The 24100-nt window shown below is 40.6% G+C and overlaps 1 protein-coding gene across 1 annotated transcript in view; it reads left to right on the forward strand.

The window, feature by feature from the left end:
• The first annotated feature begins 4934 nt into the window (after positions 1-4934).
• The window catches only part of SLC30A8 (solute carrier family 30 member 8), a 31888-nt gene continuing 12722 nt past the window's right edge, over positions 4935-24100 (forward strand). Inside the window, exons 1-4 of the mRNA XM_036264371.1 lie at positions 4935-5005; positions 9898-10097; positions 18831-18977; positions 21043-21196. Coding sequence (XP_036120264.1) covers positions 4935-5005; positions 9898-10097; positions 18831-18977; positions 21043-21196 — 572 coding nt within the window. The remainder of the gene's footprint in view (positions 5006-9897; positions 10098-18830; positions 18978-21042; positions 21197-24100) is intronic.

Consider the following 24100-nt stretch of genomic DNA (forward strand, 5'->3'; position numbering starts at 1 on the left):
TAAATCCAGGCTTCGAGATTCAGAGGAGAAGGGACTTGCTGTGAAAATCCGTCTCCTAAGAGGAATTATGGGCCCCTCAAGGGCTTTCACGGAAGGAAAGTAAACTGTCCTGATGAAATTTAATGGTGGCATGGCAGATAATGACAAGAGGGCTCTTGCTTTCTCGCTTTTTTAAGTTCACAAATCCAGCGCTTTAGTTTTGGGTGATGCTCTGTGCATTTGCAGATCAAGGAGATGGGATATTTGAAAGTAGGCTTTTGTCTCAGTTTCCTATTCTAATGCCTTAAAACCATGGCTTAGGTTCTTGAAATGTTCTTTTGCCTGGAAATGCGAATAAAATAGAGACATATACAGTTGCTTTGCAATGTAAATAAAAGAGAGAGACAGGCACAGCAGAATACTGCTTTGGAGTTTGCTAGACACAGGCAAGCATGTCTAGCTCAGAGGGTGCATTTAAGGATTGATTAGTTTAAGTTTGCAGAGTGCCTGGAAAATGAAGTGTGGGACATGGAGACTGGTCAATCAAATATATACTTCATAAACATTTTAACCACCTAGTCCTACTGTCCCCCCCCCCGCCCCCACCAAAAACCTGCAAGTTTATTTTTGTCTTATTTGCACCTATCAGGCTTAATAAAAATCTTTCTTTTATTGTTTTAGTATCAATATTTTATCAAGTCTTTCTTTCCTCAACAAATACCAATTGTATTTGCATTGGAACATTTCTACAGCTTAATCTCTTTAAAAATCAAAATGGCCAAAACCAAAGACAGTTATATAGTACCAATTTATTAAACAGAAAAGAAAATTCAGATGACTTTCATTTCATTTTCAAGTAGGGTATGAAATATCAGGGAATGGTTTATGTATTATACATGTTGACTTTAGATTAAAATGAAATTTTCATAACGTTCTCTAAAAGACAATGCAATTAAGTTTCCAATATCTTTGTTTTTAAGTTCCTGGGTGGAACGTTTGAAAAACCTCACACTGTAGTAATAACCATAAAACCACCTTCCTAGGAAAATGCTACCCAACTTAGAAATAATGTCTTGATAGTTTGTGTGGGGATACATATATAGACTCTTTAGCAGGCGATTACGCTGATTGAGTTTGCATTTCCTCTACTGTTGTGTCAGTAACAAAGACACATTTTTGACTGGCACTCTACTACTCATCAGATAGTATGAAGCAGGCATCTATCCAGTGTTTTAGAAAGCTGAGCCCAAAGAGTAGAGTTTGGGGCACTTACCCACTTCATAGGGCTCATGGCAATAACCTCTACTTCCTTGTTGGATTCTTCCATTCATGGGTAATTCTTAGTTTTCTGCTAAGACTGGAGCCAATTTCTCAGGGATAGCCAAGACATTTTACTTAGACAAGGCTAAGTCCATAGCAACTCACTTGTATATAAAATGGATTATATGGCCAGACAGTTATGCTGAGAACTTGTATACACATTTTCTTTCTTACTCTTCCAAAGAACTCTCTTAAATGGATTCTATTAATGCACCCATTTTACAGATGAGAAACTGAAAATCACAGAGGTCAGGAACTTGTTTGAGGTCAGGGACTTGTTCAAGGTCACACATGTAAGAAAATGGTCAAACCAGAAATGGAAGCTAAGTCTAATTTGAGAGCCCATGCATTAAGCCACCTCACTGTACAGCCTGTCTCTCCCCACAAACAAGGAAGAACCAAACAGGACAAAAAATTCACGTTATTTAAAAACAAGCACATTTTCATGTCTCTTTTTAGAGGATAGTTACATTCAAACAAATATTTCATATTTCTGACATATGAGTTCAAATATGAATGCAAATCATAAGAGCTTGGCACATTAATGTCTAGGGGTGATCAGTGAGTTTGCATAAACACACACATCCTTTCTGTAAGTGAAATAGCAAACAAAGTGTAAGACACTTGTGTAACTGATTTCTGTACAAGTGTGAGCTACCATTTGTAAAATCCTGTTAAGAAATTGTTGCCGACTTGAGAGCTCCACCAGTTCTTGGTTGTGTCAGAGATGAGATGTTCTTGTGGCTGACAGAATATTTATTCCCGGAGGTACCTGTTATAAATTGCATTTTGCCCCTTCAGTTGCTACAAGCTTGTGATGGAGAGTGGGCAGAAAGGACAACCTGTAATTCAGGATGGTTTGGAAGCTGGTTGCCTAGGAAACTGGGACGAGCAGCATAATGCCCACCCAAACCGACTGTCAACAGGAGAGGGGATGTACTTTTTTGATCTGCGTTGCTTTCCAAATACAAATTTTGTGACTCTTGTGGAGTCCAATTAGGGCCACTGGCCCTTGATTGGCAGTGCACGCCAAAGGGGGCCAAAGGTGAGTCAGGGAGGATGGGAACTTTTTCATAAGCATTGTGCAGACAATACACGGGGCAGAGGTGGATAATGGTGTCGTTAAAATGAGCCTATAAGAGGATAAGGTGATCAACAGATGAATATTTTATATGATGTAACATACAGGCAGTTCTTGATCATAATTGAACTACATCTAAATTTCTTGCAGCAAAATTACTTTTTTTAAACACACAAGTTTATTTGCCATCATCCCCTAATCCCTACTCTTATGCTACTTACATCAGAAGCTTTGGTTTATAGTAAAGTCGTTTTCTTCAAGGGGAGCACTTGCAAAGTCACACACCTTTGATGAAAATCATATCTAATTTCCCAATACTTTTAAAACATGCACATTTATTTTTTCTTATTAAACATATCATACATGTACACACATACATGTATAGGTGTGTAGACATATGTGCATATATATTCAAGTCCAATCTTATGAAATTGCTTATTGTAGGCTGTACTGGCACTAAAAATTTGGCAATTTTATGTAGTTGAACTTACAAATAAATAAGAGAGATGATAGAATGCATTTTTTTTTTTTTTTTTTTGGTGCAGTATTTTCTTGTCTTTTTACTTGGGTCCCCATCCCCTCTTTTCCTATCTCCACCTTACCCTATCCCGGGTCAGTTTTACCGATTCTTCTCATCCACCCTCCCTCTGTCCTTGCCTCAATGAGCAACTCACTTTAAGAACATAGAATGTATCTCCATTCGCACAGAACCGCAAACGTATAAATATTTCTGAGCATCTGTCCACATGGCAGTGACAAGACTTCCAGATGATCTGTTCCCTGTTGATATTTATAGCCAAGTAGTCTCTTTCCCACGTTCTTTGCACTTACCCTTTATGGATTGCAGCCCGGTTTTAAGTAATTTACTCAGTTTTTGACATTCATTCACTTGAATTCTATCTCTCTCACAGGGGCTAGAAATTACTCACAAATGACTCAAGCTGTAAGCGTGGCAGTGTGTCGCACGAACGAATGAGTAATTCTGTTCTGCTTTCCTGCTTTTGCCTCTCTAGGATAAAGCATTATTCTGCAAAGTTAAGTACACGAGAAGGAATTGGTTTGTTTTTCACTCTGCTAACACGAGGCCCAGAATGTCGCCTGCCAGGAACATGGCCTCCTCGAGCCACGTCTCTCTGGTCTCCATGAGTTAGAGCGAAGTTAGTAATCATTTAGGCAATAGGGTCATATGAAAAGATCAGAGATTTAATATTACAGCGTTTGAAATCTTACAGCTTCACCACAAATGTGACAGGAGACCTGCCTACTCCCTTCTCAGCCAAAGGTGACTTCTCCCCATCACCGCCTCTTGCAATTGCTTTCGAATCCTATTCTCCTTCTGGGGACAGTATTTATTTTATATGTATGAAGTCATTGAGATCTCTGCTCATCGAGGTGGACACATTGTCAGGGTGCTGGACCAGGGGCCTATTCCGGACTACAGCCTCTGAGTTTTCTCACTAGGAAGTAAGTGCTGACAGAGGGAGAAGAAGAAGATTCAGTGGCCGGGCTTGTGCTCCCTTTCCCTGTGGGCACTGTCCCCCCCTGTATGCATCTGTACAGGCCTTGGACGCTCTTCGGCCCACAGGCAAATGCCTGCCATTTGACCAGGCTATTTGCCAGTTCTTACTTGAAAAGAAAAGTTTTTTTTTGTAACAAAATCAAATGTTAATACCTAGGAGTTTGCGCTTGAAGGTGCCTGGGATCAGCTCAGAAACTCCATCCCTAAGAGCTGTGATTGGTTTGCCTGATAGTGTTTCCTTGGGTGAGTCTTTGATCCTGGGCAGAGGGTGCTCTGGGCCAGGGATAACACAGATCATTCCAGTTCTTGTACGGCTGAGGGCTGTTACTTATTTAGAAGCCGAGTCTGCCCCTCCTGCTTGTCAAAAGGGTTTCAAAGCTGCCACACCAGGAATGGTATCAGACTACAGACTTCAGTAACTAATGACCCATGTCCTCCATTCCGTATTGAAATCTCAAAATGGTCCTAGAAGAGAAGTAAATCCTGTAGCTGCTTATAGGTCAGCTTAGAACTCAACGTCAGGAGAAATGCTTTTAGCTTGAGAGAGGACTCCCCAACCCCCGAAAAAAGGGAGGAAAAAAAAGAGAGTATTGTACAGAAGGGTAGCTGTTTGCAGATCATCCAGGTGTGCTCTGAAGACCAAACCTCTACATCAGCAATTAGAAGGAAACCCTGAGCTCCTCTACCTCTTAGAAAGCACAATGGACTCAGATAGCATGGGACACACACACACACACACACACACACACTCTTCATGTGATCCTACCTGCAAATCTTCCTAAGAAAGGAGTTTCTGTGGGTGAGAGAATGAGGCCAGGTGATATTCTAAGGAGGCTGTAATTTTAGCAGATCCATCAAGAACATTGATGTAGGAGGCTTGTTCTATTAAGTTCCGGAAGCCTTTTATCTTTTTCTTCGGAAAGTGTGTGAATAATTATAATGCTGCTTTGCTTCCAAAACTGGACAGTGAGTTAAACAGCAGCAGCAACAACCAGAATAACCGCAGCAGCAGCAAAAGCTCTCATCCTGGCCACCATGGAGTTCCTTGAAAGCAGTTATCTTGTGAATGACAAAGCCACCAAGATGTACACCTTCACACTAGACAGGTAACAGACAGCCGTCTCTGCTTCACCGTTTTCTGTCTTTGATACTCAATACATCCCTAGATCCCCCAGCTTCAAAACTGGAAATTTTCGCTGTGCAATTTGGGGCATTTTGTAAAATTTTATAAACTGTTGGCTGACTTGTAGAACTCATATCCTGAAACATGCAATGCATGTTTATAGACAGTTGATTTGATTCTTAAATATCTTAAGAGCATGAAGGACACACATTATGAATGTATTGTCATCTGTAGATATTGTTCCAGAAAATAGACATATATAATCTAATGGGTTTACCTTTCTTTTGCTCAATTATTCCTACTTTTAAAATAGATAGTAATTTTATTAAATTATCTTTAGGAAGAAGGGAGGCCTTTCAACTATGTGACAAAATTGTGGTTACACTGATGTTAAAATTATTTGCCCACTTCTTGCTTTATCTTCTACCAATCCACTCTCCCCCCTTATTCCACTCACACCAGCTTCTGCTTTCTCTTTGAGTAAAAATTATTTGCTATTTTCTTCATCATATAACTATATTATCGAATGTACACCTATAATAAAAATAACTGAGTTTAATTTTCTATGCAGTTTTGATTCCTTTTACTCTCCCCCCACAGTGCCACTGCAATATATTCATTCATTTTTTCTTATTTAAAAATTATTGATTGAACACACTTGGATACATAATGGAGAAGAAAAGATTATATATCTGTTCTCTAGAAACTTGGAGTCTAATGTGGAATACATGTAAGAAAAAGTCAATTGCAGAATAGCGTATGAGTCATTCTGCGGGCATTCAATGAGAATATCTCAAGGAGACCTAGGTCTCAGCCAGACTGGCAGTCGGAGAGAGCTTTGCAGAAGCAATTGAGTGAGAACGGAGGGATAAAGGGGAAGTAGAGTAAGGTTAGAGACACCTTACCCAGGAAGCAGGTTTCAGGGAAGCTGTGCAGACAGAGATGCTGCCTGGTGAAGACAGACATGTAGGAGCCAGAGTTCCGTATGTTTGGGGAATCAATCCAAGTGGGGAGCAAAGAGAGACAGACTCAATACATACAGATGAGCGAATGAAACTCTGAAATAAATTCATGCCAGGAGCAGAATTTAAGAAAATACTTATCCATTAATAATATGTATAATATTGTTTGTTTCATGGAACGGAATTAATGTTCCAAAGAGTAGCTGCATTGTGTTTGATAGAAGCAAATGTCTGAGCAACTGCAAAGAAAAACTTTCTCTCTTAGAATATTTATAACTTTGCTTTTAAAATGTATGACAAAGAATCAAGCACATCTATTACCTCACCCTAAAAGAATTATGTGCCTTAGAAAGTAATATTAGCTATAATTTATTGAGATCATAAACCATAAAGTCTCATGTTAGGTCAGGCAAAAATTTTGTGCAACAAATTGTTAACACTATGGACACTATGTATAGAGCATCTCTATATTATTGAAATAACGGTATTTCCCTTCTCATTAAAATAGATCATTAGCACTCTGTTATGCACATAAAGCCAACCATTTACAGTCTTATTTGCCTCATAAATGGGTATAGTTTGCAGGATATGGTGATGATAAAAACTGTCAAACTTGTTTATCTTTTCTTTTCAAATAAAAACAATCGAACCTGGAAGAGGTTATTCATCCTGATCCTTCATTTGAACAGTTAGGAACCTGTTTCTCCCCTTTTTTTTTCTCTTTGATGCAATAGGAAACTTTTTTGCTCGGGTCTATTGTTCCTGCTCTCCAGAGCCTCAGCCATAGGGTAATGCATGAGAATCTATGGTAATTAATTCATAGGCAGTGCTTTTACATTTAATTGTTTGAAGCATCATAACATTTGCCTTTTTTTTTTTTTTAGCATTTGCTTTTCAGAACTATCTTTAAAAGATTCTTGAAATGCCCATTAGCTTTCAGCTCAAGAGCCTGTACTGAATCTAGAGACACTTAGACCACTTTGCTCTAGTAACCTGATGGGGATGCATTTTAACTAAGGGTTTAAACTTATTTTAGAGTCATAGGTTCTTTTGGGAGCCCAGTGAAGACTGTGGGCTCTTACCTGTCCCCATAAAACACACACACACACACACACACACACACACACACACACACACAAGAACACTCTGTACTCAATGTCAATGTGTCCTCTGAAGCCACCTTTGGATGTCTGGCTTGGTGCTTCAAACTCAATCTCAGCTCAAAATGTAGCCATATTGATTCATCTGAGGTCTACAGAAAAGCAGTATTTAGAAGTAAAAATTGGCCAGGGTTCTTGCACGTTTCCCCTTGTGGCATTGCCCACAGGCTATGCCCTAGTGGGATTCCTGCCCTGGTCTACCTTCTAACTGCTCCGAGATAAGTTCTCGCTCCTGGTCACTTTCTACCAGTTTCCTCTGGCCACAAGATTCATGAAACATATCAAATCAACCAGTGGTCCCATAAACAGTGCCAGAACAATTGGTGACCCTGTTGTCCGCATGCTGCCTTTCAGCACAAGGAAAGGGGAACCTCTTCCATGCTTTCTTATCAGTTCTCAGGGTCCTCTGAGTTGATGACCATTGGTGACCCACACTACTACATCATATGGTTGTTTATTATCAGGGTACGTATCACATTACAAAGGCACAAATGGATGGTATAAATGTTTTATATACCTCTTGCCAAATGGTTCTTATTCCAATATGAAGAGTATGTGGAACTGCTCAAAATCCTGAACACTATTAACATCATTGGTATAAACATTCTGAGGTCAATTTGGTGATATCCATCCAAGTCCTTAAAAATACTGATACTCTTTGTTTGACCAAGTAATTTTACTTCTAGGATGGCACTTTAAGGAGATAATAATATATTGAGCCAAGATTAACTGTAAGAATATGAATCACATTGGTGCTTATCTGAGAAAATACTTGGAAAAAATGAATTGCCCAATAATAGGAAATCAATTAATTATGTTGTGACGTATCTATATTAAATACAATGATCTCTGTAGGTTAAAAATAATGACACAGAATACTTAATAAATTGAGAAAATGTTAACAATATATACAGCTAAGATTCAGGTTCCAAAGCTATATCTTTGGTAGGATCCTATGGTGACACTATCGTTTCATCCACAATCCAGTCCGGCCCACCTCCACCGAGTTGCAACCATGTGATTTAAGTAGCACGCACCCTATTCTCAGCTCTAGGAGTCAGCATGGATGGGTTTAGACAGTCTTCTGATTAGAACAAGGTCTGAGCCAATCAGTCCATCCATATTCTTCTGGCTATAGGGGTTGGTTCTCATTTGGCCAAATCATGTGACTCAGAATTTGTTTAGCGGTTGGAAATGGGGACACTCTCGCTTCCTGTACAAGAAGAAGCAAGTATGTAGCCCTACCTTGGGCAAACATGCCACTACCATGAGGAAAACCGCCTGAGGTTGCAGCATAGTTAGAACTGCAAAGCAATGGATCTGGAGCTCTGATAAATCAGCTTGAAGCCCGATACCTCCAGACATTTCAGTTACAGGACCAATAATCCCCATTTACGAATTAAGCAGCATGAGCTTTTTTTCTGTACTTGCAATAAAAAACATCCTAACTGACATGGTTTCAAATTATATATGAGAAGTGTGTTTGTATATTACAAAGCTAAACAACAACATGTCCATAATAATTGTCTCTTGCAGGTAAGGTTACCTGTGATTTTTCCTTCTGCTTTGTGCTCTTCTGTAATTCCAGATTTTCTAAATGAATATATTATTTTATTCAGAAAAAAACAAATATGATGATAAATGGAGTCATAATCAAAATCATCATCTAAGCCAAAGCCTGCAGACCTTTAATTCCAGATTGTGATAAGATAAATAAAATAGCTCTTTAATTGGAAACTTATTTATTTTTGTTTTTATACCTTTCAAAGCCATGAATACAAACACTTAATTCTGAGAATCTTATTAATACTTTCTAATAAATTTATTTTAAAGATTTAAATCTGATTAGTTCAAGATCTGTGGACATCAACATTTGCATCAGTAAAGATTGGTTTTAGATGTGCTGATGTTCAGGTAGGGAAGCAGAGTAGGGTGACCTGTAAAAAACAGTAGTCTTGGAATCCCAGCTCTGTTCTTTCCTGGCTATTTGACCTCAGGCAATTACTTAACCTCTCTGAACCTTAATCATTATTTCAGCTAAGAAACTGTGGGGTTGGACTCCATGTTATCTATAATCTTTCCATCTGTGAAATTCTATAATTCTATAAACGGCTCAAAATTATTTCTATTTGAGCCAAACCAACAGAACTGACATATACTGCTTGCTACAGGAAGTTTAAGAAAGTTTCAGCTTCCGTTGTAAATTCCATGGATTGGTAGAGATGGTCTGTAATGCTGTGTTAAGAAGGTTTCTGAGGGTCCACATGGACTAGGTGGGAACCAGTGCTATGATCCATTAGCAATGTTGTCATGCAGAAGAAAGTGACATTGACGGCATGTGATGGTGGGTATTTGAATCATCAGATGGCTCATATACACATATCTAATGTGGTTCCCACTACCTTTTGAATTTGTGGGACAGTGTCCAATATCTTTTCAGAATAAAGTAATTGGGAAGGAAATGCATCAAAGTGTATCTGCTTCCTTTCTCCTGTTTCTTTGATATCACATAATCACTAGTGGTAGAGACTGAACAAGAGTTAGACCGAATAAAAGTAAAACTTTCAGTAGTTGAGATTTCGATGAAAATTTCTTGCTTGTTACTTACACTTGGTATTTCTTGTAGAAGGAGCCATGAATTATAATTTCATATTAGGTAGCAAATGTCTTGACAGTGGTTCAGAGAATGGCTGGGGCTGTCAGTGGTGTTCGCAACCATGTTCATTTCTTGCTCCTGTCACACTCATCCACAGTGTGGCTCCCCAGCAGAAACCCGAGAATAAAGCTCGATGTTCTGGAGAGAAGCCAGAGGAGCTGGAGTCAGGAGCCATCTATCACTGTCACGGCAACACCAAGGACAAAGCGAACAGGGCAAACGAGCACGTCTATGCCAAGTGGAAACTCTGCGCGGCTTCAGGAATATGCTTCATATTCATGATTGCAGAGGTCGTGGGTGAGTGTTTCTCAGGAAGACTCCTCTGAATAGACAAGCAAGCAAAATCCTGCATCATGACAGGAGGGTTCCCTAGGTGCTTCTTTTCTTTTCTTTTTATTTTTTTTTATCCTCACCCAAGGACATTTCTGCATTTATCTTCAGATAGAGCAGGAGGGAGAGAGGGAGGAAGAGAGAGAGAGAAACATCAATGTGAGAGAGACACATGGACTGGCTGCAACTCACACGACCCAACCAGGGCCGGGGACAAACTGCAACCGAGATATGTGCCCTTCGTGGGAACTGAACCCAGGACTCTCTGGTCCATGGGCCGACGCTCTAACCACTGAGCCAAACCGGCCAGGGCCCTAGGTTCTTCTTTTAAAGTAACAGTTGATGTTTTCTGTAAGTATGAAGTAACAATGTGCTCATTGTAGATAAGATGGAAACAGAAGGAAACAAAATAAAATAAATCACTATGGCACATTTGAGTGATAATGTCCAATAAAATTTTGAAGTATTTCTGTACATTATATTTTCTATTCATAGTTCACTTTTTTCACATAGCCAAGAGCATAGTGAATGTTTCTGACATGCCATCAAATGCTTTTTAAAAACATTTTTATGCCTAAACAATGGACACTCCACTGTGATTTAAATAACCATCTCTCTATTGTTAAACACTTAGTGATTTTTTTTTTTTTTTCTTTTTGTGGACAATGCTGCAGTGAAAAATCTTGAATAAAATGCTGCCTGTCTTTCTGGTTAATCCCATCAAAGGGAATCTAAAAGTGGAAGTAATTGGTTGAAGGACATGAATGCTTTTGTTACTTCTTGATGCATTCTGTATTACCAAACTGCTATCCAGAAAGCTGTAAACAATTCCTATGTGTGCTAGGGCTGCATGAAAATGATTCTCTCCAATCTTTACCAGAACTTATTTTAATCTTCTAAAAATTGATGTTAATGTATAGATGAGCATGCTTTATTTTAAACATTTGTTATTGCTAGATTGTTGTTTTTTTTTTGTTTGTTTTTTTTTGCATGCTTATTAGTGACCTATATTTTCCTGTAAATGTATTTCCTGCTTGCCTCTTAATGTCTGTTTTTTTTTAGGTAATTTGTAATTCTCTATATTGATCTCTGGGAGCTCTTTATATATTAGGATATTAAACTTTTGTTATATTTGTTCAAAGTACATTTCCAGTTTGTTGTTTACTTTTCAATTTTTGTTTTGACTTAGAGAAGTTTAAAATTTTTATATAGATAATTGTATAGACCATTTAATTTTTAGCTGATTATTAACAAAATTATTCTCACTATTTTAGTACTTAGTAAGCCTTCCCCAGCGACTGAGAAGATAAATATCATTTTGTTGTTGTTCAGTGTTTTGCATTTAGTTTTAAATCAATGTGAAATTAGACTAAGAATTTAAAAAATATTTTTCTAAATAGCCAACAAAGTTTTTAGTATCACTTATGGAAAAATTATTTTCTCTGTTGATTTTTAATGTTTCTTCTATCATTTATCAAATTGTTTATAAACAATGGGTTTGGTTCTAGGGCATTTCATGATTCATGTTGCTGGTCTCTCAGTAACATTTAATTAATGCAAATTTGTATGTTATAGTATCTCTTGTTCTTTCCTTATTATTCCTCTTTGACAGAAAAAAATGGTAAAGGTCATTTGTTTTAGTTTATTATTTTAATTAAACATGGGAATAATTTTGTTCAGTATCCTCCAAAATCTAATAATGATTTTATTGCCATATAAATTAATTTGGGAACGCAAATCTCTTTATAATACTCAGTGTTTCCTCCAGAAATATGATATGTTTCTCCATTTATCCAAGTACTATACATCTTTTATCAAAGTTTTGTGGTTTTAGTTTGTTCATTTGTTTTAACACAGGGACAGCCTATTTCTTGCTAGAGTTATTTATAGTTATTTCATGTGCTTGGTTTATTCTTTCTAGAGGTGAGTAGAGTCTTCCTTTTCTCCCATACTGTTTTCTAGATGGTTGGTTTTTTATTCTGGAAAGTTTTCATTTTCTATATTTATTTTGTACTTAACAGTGTGCATATTTGAAATGTTATCATTCTAAATGTATCTAAGTCCATTCTTCTTGTTCCTCTCTCATCTCATCCCTGTAGGTAACCCTTTCTTGTGTGAAAAGCACATTTCTCCTTATTTTCAATAGTTAAGCCTCTTCTGTACTTTTCTTATTTTTTATCATGTCAAATAATATGTTATGCTAAGTCAAATCTTATTCTTATGTTTCTTTTTTTAAAATTGTTGACACTATCACAGATGTCCTTCATTTTTTTGTTGTTCAACTATTCAACAATTAAATAAAATATTTTCTGAGGGGCTAAGTATTTTTATTAAGTTAATGAAGTATTTCCTATGTTCTAATTTTTAAGTAATTAACCAATAATCAAGGATGAGTGTTGACTTTTGTCTTATTTTTCCTTCTATTTTTTTAATTCATTATTTTGACTTAAAAACCTCTTTTACTTCTTCCATTTTTGTCAGGGTTGTATTCTCATTGTATATTTTAATATCTTAAGTAGCATTCTCATTTATTTTTATTCTTTTTTTTTTTTGGTACGTGCCCCTAGAGGGAACCAACCCAGGACTCTGGTCTGCAGGCTGACGCTCCAACTGCTGAGCCAAACCGGCCAGAGCTATTCTTTCTTTTTCTTAATAAAATTATGTGCAACTTTAAACTTAGTTTGAAGGTTTTGATATGCAATGTTATCTTATTTATTTATTTTTTTCTAAAAATTTTTTTTTTTAAACAAAAGCGCTCTAAGCTATCTGGCATCTAGTATCATACGCCACTACTAGTCTGTTAGTACTGTTACCTGTTACACTCTGGTACCAATATTTTGGCTTCATTTTTTTCTGTATTACTCAAAAGGTAGCATAAACTAATAATAATCTGAGAATGGAAGGAAACAGAATCTGCTAAACGTTTTTTTTTTTTTTTTTTTTCATCATTAATAGCTAGCAATCAGAATTAATTGGTTTCTTCAAGCTATGGAGTCTTATGGCCTATATATACTCACTTTTATTGCTTTTCAAAACTGGAAAAGAACTTAGACTTATCCAGCCCCAGACAAATTCAGGGTTGTGAATAACCTTCTTCCAGTTATCGAAATAATTGATAACACAATTTCTAGAGCCAGGGTAAGTCTTTTGAAGGAACTGACTGAATAGCTTGGTAGAGTTGCAAATAACTTACCTTTAGCAGTTCCAATCTGCAAAACGTCTTTTAGAAACCCCTGGCATCGTTGTCAGAGGGGTATTCTTTTTGATTGTTGAAATTCATAAGATTGTGGACAACATTGCGTTGCTTGTGGAAGAGATCGACAAAATGGAAAATCTGAAAAACAGAACCCGTTTGAAATGTGACTTGAAAGGTGATGTCTGGAAATTCACAGCCTTCCAAATAAAGTCCTGGCCCCTCCGCTGCAAACACAGCCCAGGCAGTTGCAGAAACCAGCTTGTTTCCTCAACTACTTTCTTCCTCTGCTTTTCCCTGAACCCACGTGGGCGCTGGGAGTCAAGGGTACTTCCTCCCCAGCTGATGTCCAACCAACAGTCTGAAATGGGATGGTCTTCCATTCACAAAACTCACTTTTCTCCTTGTGCCTTTTCTGATGCCCTGTCACTTTGCTTTTTCAAAAATGACTTGTATTTTTAGGGGGTAAAATGGGACACTATTCACTTGGAGGGAGCAAATCAATCTCCTTTCCTTCCCACTCCTGATGATTAGTCTATGAGTTCTGATTGGGCTTTATTTTAGAGTCAGAGCAAAGTGACATTGTCAGAAAAGGAATAAAATGGATACTGACAGCCAACCGTTTGGAATTTGAGCTGTATTTATTTTGAGTAGCTTATCCTAAGATGTTGCTCTCATCATGTTAGTTCTATCTTCAAAATTCTTCCATGCCTCTGCTTTGCCTAGTTCAACCCTTCACAGCCTTTTCCCTATCATGGCAGATGTAGGGAATTTTGCTGAGCCCCGGGGTAAACTGGCAAGAATACTCGTGGTAATAAGAGGCTGGTCCCTCTGTGTGAGGCCCCATTGGCTGCCCCGAGAGAGATCAATCTATCGGAAAGCTCTGGCATCCTGCACAAAATGGAAAAGTCTTACTTTGGTTCAGTCATTCCACCACGTGGCTGCCAAACTGACTGTCAGTCTCTTTCCTTTCCTACGTCCCTACATGACTCTTCTGTTTCAGCTATTTATTCGGAGTGTAAAATCATCGCCGTGCCCTAACGTCTCTGTAGCTTTGGCTTATGCCTCTCCATTCCCCACCCTCACCAACACACTGGCCATGATTCCAGCACCCAATCCACAGCTCACCTCCTCCCTAACGTAATCTTGACCAAGTCAGAGAAAGCAATTCTTACTCACAGAGCACTCCTGTGGGATATGGGATTTGAGCAAATCCTTGAGGGGTGGGTAGAAATTGAGAGGTAGCTAAGAAGGAGATGAGGGGGCCTTTCGGATGGAGGGGCCTGAACGAGCAGCACCTGATCATCGCTGTGGTCCAGGAGTAAATGTCAGCTATGCCTGGAGAGACTTTGAGTGGGTGGGTCTGCAACAGGACAGGAAGTCTGTACTCTTAGGAAGCAATTCAAGCGAGCCTGATATGTATCGACATTGGGTGCCACTGTTGGTACTGGACTGGTACTGCGTGCTCAGCAGGCTTTCTCACACCCACTGCTCGGGTTGCGATTCTGTTATCCTGGCCCAGGTACCGATGCTCACAGACAAGGCTGGGTGGGAGAGGCCGAGCTGGATTTAGCAGAGTCTCTGGGTCTTTATGTAGGGAGGCTAGGGGGAAAAGCTCTCTGTTTACAAATACTAAGCTGAAATGGTAAGAACCTGGAGCTTCCAGAGGCTGACTTTTCTTCTGAGAGGGAGGAGGTCTGTCTTCAGTAGGACAATAAACACTAATAGTTGCAGACAGAATAGAGCCCCAACAATGTTTTATGAACCTGAGTTTAGGCTATACCCAATCCCATCCCACCCAGATCTGTTCTCAGTCACTGAGTCAATGAATTATCATTTTGTTGCTGTTACTGTTTGAGCTAAGCAGTTATGACTTACAAATGAGAGGACCTATCTAAGGCAGTGGTGTAGGGTAAAACATGGTTAGTGGAGAATAAAACTAGAATGGTAGTTGGGGTGGGGGCGGGGCGTCAAGAAGGACCCTGAGGGCTGGCTGGGGAATCTGGACCCCTTCTGCAGGCCTTGAGGAGTAGTTGACATTTTGAACAGAGGAGAACCAGGTCATAGATCTGTGTTTGGAGACAGAACTGGCCTCAGCTTGCAGAGCGGATGGGAGGGAAGAATTGAAGAAGGTGTGTCCACTGTGGGTGGGCCTTTGAACCGGTCGAATTGGGACTCTTTCTGATTGCTTGTGAAAATTCCTAACTGTAGAAAGGCCATCAAGAGATGAGTTACTTTGCAGAGGTAAATATGTATCCCAAGTTGATAAGACAGACATACAGACACAGAGACCTCACAAGAATATGCTGCGCTATGGCCATTACGGAAGCACTGAGAATGGTCAGGAAAGGCTCCCTGAGGTCCTAGGGTTAAAGGAAGGTGCAGGAAGCACCGTTGTTGCTAGAGAGAAGTACAGACAGAGCTGGAAGCAGGCTGGGAAGAAGGCAGGTCTCTCGGAGTAAAAAACAAAAAATCTCTCTTAGTAAGAAAATGATACAGCTGGATGGTGTGATAACCATAAGCTTCACGAATAAGGGAACTTACTTTCTACCAGAGCCAGGGTGTCTCAGCAGCTCACACCACTTCTATTTCTTGATGTTCCTGGTATTAAAAATTTAAGAAATGTCAAAACAGGCCTATGCAAACTGGTATGTTTTGAATACTTGTTACATAAGAACTCCTTGAGTTTTTGACATAACAAGCTACATAGTATAACAATGCTATTCATAAAACAATTAAAGAATTTTAATTTATTAAAAAAATTTTTTTTAATCCTCACCTGAGGACATTTTTTGTTGGGGTGGGGGGCGGGGAGAGGAAGAGAGAAACATAGACGTGAAAGGGACACATCAAGTGGCTGCCACCCGTACGTGCCCTTAGCGGGAACCGAACCCGGGTCTCTCGGGACCACAGGCCAACGCTCTAACCGCTGAGCCAAACCGGCCAGGGTGACAATTAAAGAATTTTAAAGATATGGCTCACCATCCTACGAGGTGTAGTCAAATGGTGTCAGAGAAACATTTACTGCTTTCAATCCTGTCCATATGTCTGTGTTCTCCACAGAGAAGGTCACGTGTGCGTCACATCATCTCTCTGAATCTGAGAGCCAGGCCCAAGGGCTCCCCTGACCTACTGTCATCTCCACCCCACAGGCCCTAAGTAGGGTCTGTTTCCAGAATGTAGTCTTAGGGCCTCTCCCAGCTTGTCCTAAGTACATTGCTCTCGACATCTTGCCAAGTGACCCAGAAATACGAGTGCCGCCGCCTTACTTCATGCCTCTCCCATCATTCCATTGCAAGAGGTAGTTTGCAAATGAACTTGCATTTGCTTCTGGATGCATGGCGCACTACTGACAGTTAATTCAATCATGCAGCCAGTATTTACTGAGCCTTACTGTGCACGGTACAGGGATAGGAGATACAAAGATACCACTGTGTGCTAACTGCTAGCTTCTTCTCCCTCCAAGTCAGTCTCCATATTCCTGGCCAAGATCTCCCTCTTAAATTCAGATTTGAACATGTCACAACCTCGCCTCAAAATCGTAAGTAGCTCCCCTTATCCCATAGGAGACCATTCCCATTCTGTCGCATGACATATATACCCCAACCCACCTTCCCAGTCTGACTTCCCGGGATTCCTCCAACATTCCACACCTCTTGCTTTTTCGACAAAGGTTCCAAGCTCTTTCATGTCTCTCTTCTCCTCCCTGCTCTCCCTCTTCCGGAGAAACCCTTCTCTTCCAGCTAGTTCTTCCCGCTCTCTCCTGTGCCCAGGTCCACGATGCTCCAGTGAGAGTGGTTTCTAGTCTCCCCGCCTATTCATCATACTGTCTAACAGTGAGCGTGAGGTCACCAAAGAGAGGGCCTGGGACTTTTTAACTTATCTTTGTATCTCCTGTCCCTGTACTGTGCACAGTAAGGCTCAGGAAATACTGGCTGCATGATTGAATTAACTGTCAGTAGTGCCCCATGCATCCAGAAGCAAATGCAAGTTCATTTGCGAACTACCTCTTGCAAACAGTTTGCTCCACAGTCACTCAGCATGATTGCCCCCAATTTTCTGGATGGTTCTTCCAAGTAGTTCTGATGGTAGCAAAATGGTTCTTGGGTCCCAGGCCTCCATATTAATGTGCATCTTTCAAAGCCAGGCCGTTCTTCCTCCTGACTCAGCTGAGCCCGAAGAAACCCCGTAAGACCTCATTTCCTTGACTTAGGCTACGATTTCTGTTCAGCACCAAGAGTCACCATCATCACTCATCGTGGAGATGGCGGCATGTTGCTTATCTGCGTGCAGTCATTTTCTGGGCAAGAAATAATGCATTATTAACACAGCTTCATTATCAGGCCCCAGTTTGGCAGATAGAGCAGCATTAGGGGATAATTGGAAGGACAGCTGATTTGTTAGCAAAATGTTACTTTTGGGCTAATGAATCATTGCAATTTTTGCACTGACAGCTGAGTAACAAGCTTGAAGACGACTTTCCTTCAGACCATTAAACTCTGACAAACCCGTTATTAACCGCAGCGAGGCCCAGCAGTCTGTGGGGATTATTGCAATTATGAGCCCTCTATGTAATTTTTAAAAATCATTAGCCGACAAGGTGAGCCTGATGATGGAGGGGCTGACGACTGACAGCCTCCGGTGCTTTTTAGCACAGAAGGAAATAAACAGCTGCTGGGAGGACTATCCGTCAGCAAAAGCTCTTTCCAGGGCTGGGAAGACGCAGGGAGAGTAATAAAGGTTATTGCCCTCAGACAACAAGCCCTGTCCCGGAAGGAAGAGACAAGGTTTCCCTTTGGCTTCAGTGATCGAGGCTGGAGGTCTTTTCTCAAAAAAGAACAAGAGATGGAAAGAAAAGCCAGGCAGGGCTCCATCGCTTGGGTTCTCTTCCTGTGCTTTACTGGATTGTTGCTCTTGGAAATCCCGCTGGAAGGTGCCTACCCTCCCTCCTTCCCGTCCCCCACTTTTCATAACAGGGGTCTCGAACTCAGGTGGCTGATACAAATTAGTAGAGAAGAAATAAGTGGTAAGGACTGTGGTAAAATAACAAGGCAAACACACACACACACACACACACACACACACACACACATCTGTGGGCCATTGTATCATCTGTTTACAGTCAAAAGCCCAGGTCCTTGGTTTGGAATGTGAGACCCTCTCGAATCTGGCCTATTCTTCTCCAGCTTCACCTTTTGGCATTGCCCCTTCTGAAGCCTTATGCCCTTATGACAGGGATGGTCTCCAAGAATGCCCCCCACGTTCCAATCTCTGTACCTTTTACCCCCTAGGAATAGCCTTGCCCTTGAAATTCATTTCTACGTGTTCAAATCCTACCCACTCTCTGGGTCTTAGTTTGTTGACTTGTCAAACTGGGAAGAAGAGGTGGATTGAATAGATGTTCATCTCTCTGGGAGTCTGTGACATTTCCCATCTCTGGTTAGTATGCATATGCCTCTAGATGTACTCTGGGGCCCTAACCCCGTGCGACATTGTGTACCCCTTAGGCGGCCACATTGCTGGGAGTCTTGCTGTCGCCACAGACGCTACCCACCTCTTCATTGACCTGACCAGTTTTCTGCTCAGCCTCTTCTCCTTGTGGCTGTCCTCAAAGCCTCCCTCCAAGCGGCTCACATTCGGATGGCACCGAGCAGGTACAGTTCATGGGGGGAGCGTTGTTGGCGGGTCGTGTCTCAGAGTCGAACCAAGGGACAAAGCAAAGCCTTGTTCGGAAATCACTCAGAGGCCCATCTCCAGTGCACAGAACAGAATAGACATGGAGGTGGGAACGTGTGTTCTCAATGGTAATTCAGCTGAAATCCAGAGTACTCAAGCTACCCCTGCTCCAGGGGGGCGCCAGGACATCAGGAACACAGGCATCACTCGGGCAGCCACCCCGGCTCTAGGGTCTCAGTGTGCGGTGACAGCCTAGCACTCATTCAGTCACTCTGCATCTGGGAGAGAAGGTGGGGTGAGGCTCCCAGCATCTGGCGAACTAAGGCACAGGCCGCACAGACAAGCTGCAGAGATGGAAGAACTTCTCACAGGGCGTCAGGAACAGGAGGTGAAGGAGAGCTGAGGGCGGGCAGGGGCGGTGGCCACGCTGATGTGGCTGAGCTTTGCTGAAAGTTGCCAGACACAGACCACAGCTGCGGACGGGTATCGGTGGACAGCAGTTTTGCAAGCTTACAAAGCTCTGTTCCATACTACACAATTTATCATCACGGGTGTTTTGAATTGTGTTCCTTTAACGTTCAGTGAGAGGGAGAGAGGCAGTAACCACCAACAGAAAGAGTTAGTGACAATGTGACAATGTGATCTGAAGGCGCTTTCCCGGTCCCCCAGCAGAGCAATGCTCGGAATAGGTGTACTTTCAGCGGAGCACTCACCTTCCGTCTGTATACATCACTTGAACTTTTACGCTTTCTGATACTGTTGGGCAGAGCTGTTGTGTAAGCACGGGAAGGACTCAGAATTAAAATCCTGCTCCTACTTTCTCGTCCTGGCGTGGATGTCCATGAGCATCGACTGACAGGCCAGAAGACCAGTGCTGCCCAACAGGACTCTGCTTCCAGGGAGATGTTCTGTAACATAGTGTATGGTGTGGCCACAGACCACTCCAACACTTGGCTGGTGCTACTGAAGAACCGGATTCCTCGTTTTACTTAATTCCATTTGAACAGCCACAGGTGGCGGATGGCTACTGTATCAGGCAGTACCACTACCAACAGAGAGGTGGAAACCAACCAGAACATTACACGTAATTTCATGGGTGACTCTGTTCAGAAAGACGCTAAGTATAAAAAGTGGATTTCTTTAAACAGAACATTACGTGTCCAGTGAGACAGGTGGCTGTGGTGAAAATCATGACCACTGGATGCAAGTGACTCAAGTCTGGCAAACACTCTTCCCATAATGAGAAAACAACACGTTCCAGTGCCCTGCTTTGGGGGGTGGGGGGTGGTCAGAATTATGGAATGTGCTTGACCCCTGACTGATTGCATGTTTCCAGACCCTTGTAGGGCTTTCAGAATCCATGTCCAAGGCTGAGTTACAGATCACGGTGAGGTGTTAGGGAAGTCCTAAGAGAGCCATGCTTTACTCAGTGGGCAGATTGAACAACATCTCATCTTTAAATGTTAATGTAAATGTTGCATTCTGATGTTTCTTTTCCTTACTGTTGCTGTTAAAGTACATTTAGAGTGCTGGTATACCTCTGAGCTCACCTCTGTGTTTACGGTATGTTGGGTTAGCAAATGAAACTCATTTTCCAAGTACCCCCTGAAGCTTTCCCTTTTTACTGTTTTAATCCACAGAAGACACTGGTTCCTGGCACATCATCAACGTTTTATGGCCAAATTAAGAGTTTCTAAGTACCTTTTGCTCTTTGTGTGTCATTATTTCATCTCCTAATAAGTTCCAATCATTTTAGCACCTGCTTAAATCAAAATCCCCAGAGAAAACAGCGAGGCTAGGCAACAATTAATATGCTTTAAAATTTTGCTGCGAATTACTGAGTAACCTGGAGCCCAACGAACTCATGTCACTATAAATGCAACATAAAAGTACCTTGTCTTAGGGCTAAAATCCTCCCAAAGTTTTGCTTTGTGAATCAGAGCGAACTAGTTTGAAGCTTCAGTAATGTCTTATGACTCTTGGGGATGTGAAAATGATTCATACATTCTTTGTGTATGGACATCTGTGTGCTTGCGTCCTTAGAGATCCTTGGTGCCCTGCTGTCCATCCTAGGTGTCTGGGCAGTGACCGGTGTGTTGGTGTACCTGGCGTGTGAGCGCCTGCTCTACCCAGATTACCAGATCCAGGCCACTGTGATGATCATCGTTTCAGGCTGTGCGGTGGCAGCCAACATTGTGTAAGTCACCCGGCACACTGCTCATGAAGCTTGTCTGTAACCCTGTATGGACACAGATGTGTTTGTTCTTATTGTTACTTTTTGTTTTTGTTTACTTCCTCCACTTGTGAGGATGGCAGAGACCTGACAGAGTGTTCAAATGGCTCTACGACTAAAGCTAAGGTTGGTTGTGCTGGTTCCAGTATTTTAATATTGGCTTCTAATAGCTACCATCTTGAATGCTTTCTATGTGTCAGGGACTGTGCTAAGATCTTTTGAACTACATCATCAAGCTCAATGTTCACAACACCCTTACTTCACAGATCAGAAAACTGAAGCTCAGTGCAGTAAAATGAATTGCCAATGAATTGGTGTGGAGCCAGAATAGGAATCTAGACCCACCACAGTCAGAATGGAGTCCTAGCCATTCTGCTCTCTCATGCATATTGATAGTTCCCCATGGGACTTACTCCTCGTGCGTTTTTATCACAGGAACATATGGGTTTCCAGGGAGCTGGGCGGGAAGGGATCTTAAATTTTATTTACTTCAGCCCCCTTTCTACTTTTGAATTCTCTTTTGCAACATCACCATAAAATGGTCATTAGTTTCATATATTTTAACAGAACTAATAACAGAATTTATTTCTCTCAAAAGAACTCTACAGTTTCTTTGCAGTATTTTGAATACACGAACATTCTTCCTTAAGCTATGTTAGCTAAACCCTCTTTTTATTTTCTACCTGTTTTTTCATGTCTTAACCAGGTAGTCTTACATCATTCTTATGGGATATGTGATCATTGTCATATTTGTCCGCTCTTCTCTGAATGAGCTACTTGGTTGCTTATGACAATGTGGTTTTAAGGCCAGGGCTTTGATCCTTTTGGTCAATTTGTCCCTTCCCATTTGACATTCTGATTCTGGACAATCCTATTTAAAACTGCATCTATCTCTCTGTCTGTCATCTGTGGTAGAGAAAATAATGGCCCCTCAAAATTTCCATATTCTAATGCGTAGCACTTCTAAATGTGTTAACTTACATGGTAAAAGTAATTTTAAAAATGTGATTAAGTTAAGGCTAGATCTTGACATGGGGAGATTATCCTGGATTATTCAGATAGGCCCAATGCAAACCAAAGGTCCTTACAAAAGGGAAGTATAAAGTCAGAGAGAAGAGAAGATGCTGCATTGCTGGCTTTGAAGATAAAGAAAGAGACCTGGAGTCAAAGAATGTAAGTGACATCTAGAAGCTGGAAAAGGTTAGACAATATATTCTCCCTTAGCAACTCCAGAAGGAGCATGATCCATTTTAGATTTCTAACCTCCAGAACTGTAAGAATAAATTTATGTTGCTCTAAGCTGGAAAGGCTTGTGGTAATTTGTTATAGCAGCAATAAGAAACTCATACACTATGCATCACTTATTTGTCTATCTTACAATATAATGTGACACATTGCAATAGCTTTATACATGAAAGTGAAGATGACAATGATAGAAGAATGGTGATTTCACATTGGCATTGAGAGATCAATGCAAATCTATCACCACTAGGAGACAAGACACATGTCCTTGCTGACTGGGGGTCAATAACATCATCTTTGCACAGGAGAACAATATGTTCACAAGGTAGCAGGAAGAATAAAAATATTAATAATTTCCCAAGTCACATGTCACATAGGTTGTGTTGATGCTACACAAAGATGAAGGGTACCCCTAGCTAACTACCACATGAATCTGGACCTCGATGATTGAGTCCAACTTTCTAAACAGATACCATCCACATTTTCTTTTTAGTTCAGCTGCTTCTGAACTTTGACTTTAATTTTCAGGTGCTCAGAAAGTCAAGGGAATTGAAAAGCATCGACTTCCCTGTGTGAGCAGGTAGCTATTACTGGATGAGGATACTGAATGACTAGAATGTTTTCTCCCAGAACTGGGGTTACAGGGTTCAAGTGCAGCTACAGGCTATGCTGTCTGAATAGAGATATCAGAGCCGCAATTTGGGAATAAATCTATTCCTTGGAGACTCAAAATCAGGACAGAAAGTTGTAATACAGGTTGCAAAGGGATTCGAGGATGACAATTATTGATAGAGCCTTAAGGCTATTGCATACTAAATTTTCTCTGCCTGAACAGTTCCTCCCCTCCTAGCTTATTTAACTCTAACCTTTCAAATCCAACTCAATTGCTTTGTCCTGCTAACTAAATCAGACTTCTTTGTTTGATCCTCTGTTGGTACAGCTCTTAGTAGACTTATCATTACAATTTTCCATGGGGGTGTGTGTGTGTGTGTGTGTGTGTGTATGTGTCTTTTCTAATTCTCTACATCTCCTTCGTACTCATAGCCACAATGGGAGGGGCTATGTCTGTTTTTACTCCCTTTTATGCCCCAAACATTCAACAATGCCTGACATTGGGTCCCTAAGTAGTTTTATTTTATTTTATTTTTTAATAAAATGAGTGAAAGAATGAATGACAATGTGATGAGCACACATGGCAGACCTAGAAAGAGAGTCTATTAACTATCTGGAGACCCTTAAATGGTAACTCCTAATTGAGGGTATATTTCTGCCCAAACTCTGACAATCTAAAAGTGTACATTATGTAATAAGCAAATTCTGGTGGATAGCAATCAGTTCACTTTGTGATGATGGCCTGAGATTTGACAGACACTTTTCTGAAAATAAGGATACATGGTATTAAGCAATAAATTTTTAGACCTTTGTTACAAAATACACAGAAAAAGTTCTCCTTGTTGGCTATCAGAAAATACTCCTTGTGGGCCATCAATAAAAAGTTCTCATTTTACCTTTGGTCTAATACCTCTTGAAACTGTAGATAAATCGAATCAGGTACATAAATTATCATGGCTACTATTTAACCTGTTTAACTCTTTGATTTGAATGTGAAATGTTATATTTTGAAAT

The sequence above is a fragment of the Molossus molossus genome, unplaced genomic scaffold, assembly GCF_014108415.1.
Source record: "Molossus molossus isolate mMolMol1 unplaced genomic scaffold, mMolMol1.p scaffold_m16_p_16, whole genome shotgun sequence".
Classification (NCBI taxonomy): Eukaryota; Metazoa; Chordata; class Mammalia; order Chiroptera; family Molossidae; genus Molossus; species Molossus molossus.